The sequence below is a fragment of the Ochotona princeps genome, chromosome X, assembly GCF_030435755.1.
Source record: "Ochotona princeps isolate mOchPri1 chromosome X, mOchPri1.hap1, whole genome shotgun sequence".
NCBI lineage: Eukaryota > Metazoa > Chordata > Mammalia > Lagomorpha > Ochotonidae > Ochotona > Ochotona princeps.
In genome coordinates this window covers 5,922,247-5,928,246 of record NC_080865.1, presented here as the reverse complement: position 1 = coordinate 5,928,246, position 6,000 = coordinate 5,922,247, and the positions used below count along the sequence as shown (strand labels likewise).

General features: G+C 45.6%; 1 protein-coding gene across 6 annotated transcripts in view; it reads right to left on the bottom strand.

Moving 5' to 3' along the window:
* Positions 1-530: 530 nt before the first annotated feature.
* PHF8 (PHD finger protein 8) overlaps positions 531-6,000 on the bottom strand; it is an 86,412-nt gene continuing 80,942 nt past the window's right edge. For 5 of the 6 annotated variants that reach the window (XM_058658228.1, XM_058658230.1, XM_004598306.2 and 2 more), the window contains 2 exons: positions 4,176-4,512; positions 531-3,152 (listed from right to left, as the gene is read on the bottom strand). In XM_058658228.1, coding sequence (XP_058514211.1) covers positions 3,064-3,152; positions 4,176-4,512 — 426 coding nt within the window. In that variant the 3' untranslated portion in view covers positions 531-3,063. The remainder of the gene's footprint in view (positions 3,153-4,175; positions 4,513-6,000) is intronic. The other variant, XM_058658231.1, reaches the window with a different exon arrangement.

Sequence of the window (6,000 nt, the reverse complement as noted above, 5' to 3'; positions counted from 1 at the left end):
AATCCAGGGATGGAGTATCTTCCTCTCTGTATATCTGACTTTCCAATAAAAATAAATCTTAAAAAAAGAGTAATACCTGGAACAAGGAAACAAGCATGATGTGTTAGTTCTAATAATTATACTCTAATCCTTGGACCTGCCCTAAACACAGTCATGAAATTCAGACTATACCATAATTACCTAGAGATGTTAAAGAACATAAAAAAAAAAAAAATCCCAGTCACAGAAGGACACAAGTGTAGCCAGTATAAACAGCTTCTTCATGGAAGCTATGGAGTCTTTCACTGAATTTGTCAGGCCTCTTCTGATTATCTGCTTCAGGTGTGTGAACATGTCGTCCTTCCCCAGAGCAAGGATCCTGCTCCTTTCCCACATCAGGCACAAGGCACCAGGAAAGTGTCTACTGACAACTTGCTTAGAGAGACAAAGAGAATACAAACCTGGACCCCACACATTACCACCAACAAAACCAAAATGAAACAAAAAAAAAAAAAAAAAGAGAGAGAAAAAAGAAAAGAATGCCAAGCAAAGCAATTGCCAAGATAAATCACTTTTATCTCTATAGGAAAGGGAGGATCTAAAAAAAATATAAATTACATTAGTAACACAACATAAGAAAAAAAAAAACGGGAAAAACAAGAAGTCCAGATGATGCTACGCTAACCTATTTATAAAAAGGCCCTGCATCAGAAATTCACAATCCTACCCACTTCTAAAAATATATTTAGACATGTACAGAAGCGGTGGGCTTGTTTTTAAATTGTTTGCTTTGTTTGTAAAAATATATTAAAGATGAATAGAAATCCTCTCTCCCTGCCCTCTTATCCAACTCTCAGCTCTCTGTTGAGGATTGGAGATCAGAGGTAACAATTTCATCATGTTCTAACCCTTGGTTACTACCACTTTCCAACCCCCTCTCCAACTCACTTCACTTAGAACCTGGAACATTAAAAAAAAAAAAATGAAAACAGAAACAAAAATCACCAGCCTCTTTGGAAAAGCATAACTCTGAGGGTAAACTTGGTTTTTCATTGGAAATAACACAAAACAACAAAACAGGAGGCTCTGAGAACCCAACTAAACTAAGTACAACCCAGTCAAAGAGAGGCTGGGATTCAGCTCCACAGAAACTTCTAACAAAGAAACAGAAGGAAAAGAGGCCTGGAACCAGGGGATTTGCGAGCAATTAGCTGCCTTCTGAAAGATCGAGAGTGGGTGTTAACGGGCAAATGGGCTGGGGACCTGGTCTTCGTTATAGCAGCCAGCGCCTAGTCAGGCAGTCGGGCAGTTGCCTACACAGGGACAGAAGCTTCTCCTGCCCTCCCCTCACTCCTCTTTGCTCCTTTGAAATCCCCAAGATAAGCAAGGCTGGGTAGGAATAGGGGGGAGGGAAGTCGGACCTCATGTGCTGGGGAGGGGGGAGGTAGCCAGGCTTTTTGCCTTTGGTGTGACTAGATGGAGGACTGCTTGGCCCCTGGGGTCCCCAAAGCAGAAAAAGCAAATGAGCTAAGGGACCCCTGATTCCAAGGAAGGAGAGCAGAGTTGATGCTTTGGAGAAAAGAAAGACAAACTAGAGACACAACGAACACAAAGGAAGCCTCACAAATTCCCTGTGGCCTGCATGGTAGCTGTTCAATTCCCCAGAAGCACTGAGCAAGCTGGGGCGAGCTTGGAGTGAGGGTGAAGAGCACGGACACACTCCATTTGGACAGTGTCCAAATGGAGGGGAAGGGGGTTCTCCATGAAGTCCAGATTGCCAGTCAGACAAGACAGAAGGGAGGCAGGGGCACTGCCTGGACAATGGAGACAATCCACAGAGGAAAGGGAAGGCAGGGTAGGGAGGATCATCAAATGGTCTGCTTTTCTTCATATGTGAGTGTCTCTTCTGGGCTTGGGCTCATGACTGGCCCATCTGTACATTCATTGCTTGGATGTTGAGCTGATCTGTTGCTTAGTAGTGCAAAAACCCAGAAGTGAAAATGCGAGTCCTGGAGTTTTCTTCAAACGGAGACCTCAATTGGGGAACAAGGCATGGAGTTTCCCACAGGTGGGCTGTCCTGCCGCACCCTCTGGAAGGTCCAGGCTGGACTCTGGTATAGCTGGAGGGAATAGGTTGTGTGCTTCAGTGGCAGGTACTTTCAGGTTGCTGGGAGATGGTTTGCATCTGCTGGAGCCCAGCAACAGGTACGTGGATCATGTTCTGCGGAACCTCAAAATCCAGGCAATCCCTGGAGTTCACCAGGGACAAGGGCGTTCAAATATAGCCAGTCAAAAATAACTTCTTCCAATGGGCCACAAAATCATGGTCAAAGGCTTGGGTGTCTGTTCTTGTCCCATGTAAAAGTGACAGGCATCTTCTTTTTTTCCCCAAGGAAAAGTGAAGCTGGCCTTTGTAGACCACATCTGGAAACGGCCCACGGGGGGTGGGGGGCAGTAAGAAGAAATTAGGCCCTCCTCTTTATTTCCATGTAGTTTTGGCAAGAGGGGGCAGAGACCATAGCCTTCTCTCAGGAACAAGTTTGGAGGCAGGGCACATCCACTGGATTGGGAGGAAAAGAAAGCAAGAATCGACAGAGGTGGACAGGCTTCCGGAAAAGGACTTGAGTTGCAGCAAGTACTGAGCACTGGGACCTCCTACTTCATGGTCAGGGAAACACGGAGGGTACAAGCTCTCTTCTCATGATTCTCTACATCCTGTCGTCCAACTCCGGGACAGGCTGGGATTGGGGGGCAAAAGTAAATGACAGACAAAGCCAGTAGAAGCTACCTGGGTTGGAGGACGAGAAAAGTGGGCTCTACTCAGCCAGAAAACTTTTCTATTTCCCTGATACCCAGGGTATGGAGAGAAGAAGGCAGGATGCTCCAGCGGAAGTGGGGAAGGATTTGGGAGTAACTGGAGGAAGGGGTTTGTGGGGGTAGTCCGTGCCTTTGGTCAGTCCAAAGAAAGCAGGACTGTGCACCTCAGCACCTTGTCCAGGGCAGACAGGATCCAGGAGTGCCCCGAGAGTTGACAACGGAGAAGGCAATGGGGGCGTAAGGGTGAGAGGTGGGACATAAACAAGTTCACAGAAGTAGTTTGCCATTTCTGTGGATTTTCAGGATACGGCCGAGTCTCTGCTTTGCTGTGGCCAGGCCCTTTTTGGGACGCTTTCCTGTGGGGGAAGGGAAAAGTAAGCAAGGGGTATGGCAAGGGCATCATCACCAACACAAGCACCAGCTATCCTCATGTCACCCCTCCTCCTGTCTCTGGTCACAAAGCCTCTCATCCTTCAGCCTTGATGGGCAAGAAACCCTCCTTAATCACTTCCATTCAACACCATGCATCCTACCTCTTCCTCCTCACATCTCCTGACACAACTACACAGTCCCTACTTACAGTTTGCTTGGTTTTCCTGATGGATCTTTTTGGTCGCATTTTCCTTCTGAAATTCTGCAGGGAGGCAAATGCGCTTCCACGCACTCTTAGTTGGCTTAATGATAGTCTCATCAACACCCACCATTTACACTAACCTCGGCATGCTTAACTGCACACTCTAGGCACCCAGCTTTGAGGATCAATGTGAAGGAAAAGTGGACTTGAGCACCCTGTCTCTTGCCTCTTTTTCCCCATGCCCCAGCTGACCCTCTCCATCTTTTATCTCCTCCCTCTCCATTCAGCCCCAGCTTTTCTTCACTTCTGCCTGAACCTGGGTACAAGGGCACTTCAAAAAGTTTGCAGAATGTAGAATTAAAATATAAACTTATTTTGGTACATAAACGTTTGCTAATTTGATGGTAAGGATGGAATAATGTGACCTTAAGAATTACTGACCATCTATTATTGAGGTCATACTGGCAGAGACCCTTCCCCCCTTATGTATTATGTAGATCATAATACACATTTTCCATAAATATTTTGAATATCCTTCTGTTTCCTTCCCAGAATTCCTACCTCTTATCTACCCTCTAATATGGTCACTAGCAGGATCTTTCTAAAACCAAACTTGATCTTGTCTCTACTTAAAATCTAAAATCAGTCAATGCCTCACCATGGCCCATGAGATTAAGATCAGTACAAGCACCTTAGAATGGCCTTCAGCATTCTTCCCTGATGTTCTCACCTATTAGAACACCTAGGGTTTAGAACAGGTGGCCCTGACATCCCTCTCAGTTCTTCAAAAATATGGCAGTTGTACCTTGTCCTGTCTGATTGCTCTGGGAGCCAACTGAAGGGCGCCGTTGGGTCAAGAAGACGCCGGGGGCCATAGGTGTGGTGCTGCGGTTTGCCTGGGCCATGCCAAAAGCATTAGGACGAGCAGTATACTCGTGGTCAGCAAGACTTCCTGACAGAGGCTCTTGTTTGGGTTCAGGAGGAGGCAGGGGTGAAGAAGAGGTGGGAGGTGGGGGAACAGCAGCCAGAGTTGGGGCTGGTACTGTCACATTGATATTGGTGTCTTGAGGGCGAGGCTGTTCTACCTCCTTCAGCAAAGGCTTCTTCTTGATGTATTTCTTCTTTTGGGCCTTCTGTAACTCCTGAAATACAAACCAAGTGGGAAAGACTTAGGATTGGAACAAAAGAGACTATTTCCAAGATAATTATGTGGCTGTGCAACCCATCACCTACTTCCCATCCCTACCAAGTCAAGCCTGTATGCACACGCAATACAGAGGCCTTCCAATCCCTGAAGTGATCTCCTTAGTACCATCGACCTTAAGTCATCACTACCACTGATTAGCACACTGGCAAGAGAACTGTAAGATGAGTTCGGAGACTTCAGCTTCGGTCCTGGCCTTGTCACTGATGAGGTAGATCATGGATATTTCTAACAATAGCCAGTTTTCACCAGGAGTTAAGCGACTTTAGATACTTTATCTTATTTAACACTTCTAAGAATAAACGTCACTGATGAGAATACAGAGGTGCAGCGACATTAAACTTGAGCCAAAAACCTCACAAGCTAAAGTAGGTCTATCTAAAGAAACATCCTGCAAACTTCTCAAAATAAAGTATCAAAGGTAGAAATATTAGTAGTTTTGGGGCCTGACGCCTTGGCTCAGTGGCTAAATCATTGCTTTGCACATGCTGGAATCCCATATGGATGCCAGCTGGTGTCCCAGCAGCTCCACTTCCCATTCAGCTCCCTGCCTGTGGCCTGGGAAAGTAGCAGAGAATGTCACAAAGCCTCGGGACCCTGCACCCAGATGGGAGACTCAGAAGAAGCTCCTGGCTCATAGTTTCAGACTGGCTCAGTTCTGGCCATTAGCAGCCATTTGGGGAGTCAACCAGTAAACCAGAAGATTTTTAGGTCTCTCCTTCTCTTTGTAAATCTGCCTTTCCAATAAACATACTAAAATACATTAAACATTTGTTTTGGAATGTGGTAAACTTAGATTCAAATCAAGGATTATGCTCCCCAAATTGGATGATCTTTGTTGAAGTTACTAATTTTTCCAAATCTCGCCCACCTCACTTCTAAAGTATGGTTAGAATATCTGCTTTCCAAAATTGTAGGGAGGAATTAACATGGCATAAAAATATAGCATGTATTTACCCCTTAAAATGGCTTATCTTCATTTTTTGATGCTTCATGCTAAAAATACTTCTCTATTTAAAAAGCAGGGTGATGGAGAAGAGGAAAGGGGGAGAGGGAGAAGGAAGAAGACAGGGAAAGGGAAAAAGACGGATCTCCCCTCTGTTGGTTCGCTCCCCAAATGGCCACAACAGCTGGGGCTGAGCCTGGCCAAAGCCAGGAGTCAAGGACCCCATTAGGGTCTTATCACATTGATAACAGGGATTCAAGTATTTGAGCTATCATCCCCTGCTCTCCAGGCACATTAACAGGGCCTGGATTAGAAGCGGAATAGCTGGGACTCAGTCCATCATTGTCACCCCGAGGCAGGTATTCTGATTGGTGGCATAAGCTACGACACCACAATGTTTGTACTTTTTATTTGTCCTTTTCCTTTTACAAAGAACTTGAAAATTCGCCAGGTCATCAAATTTAAAAAAACAAACAACAA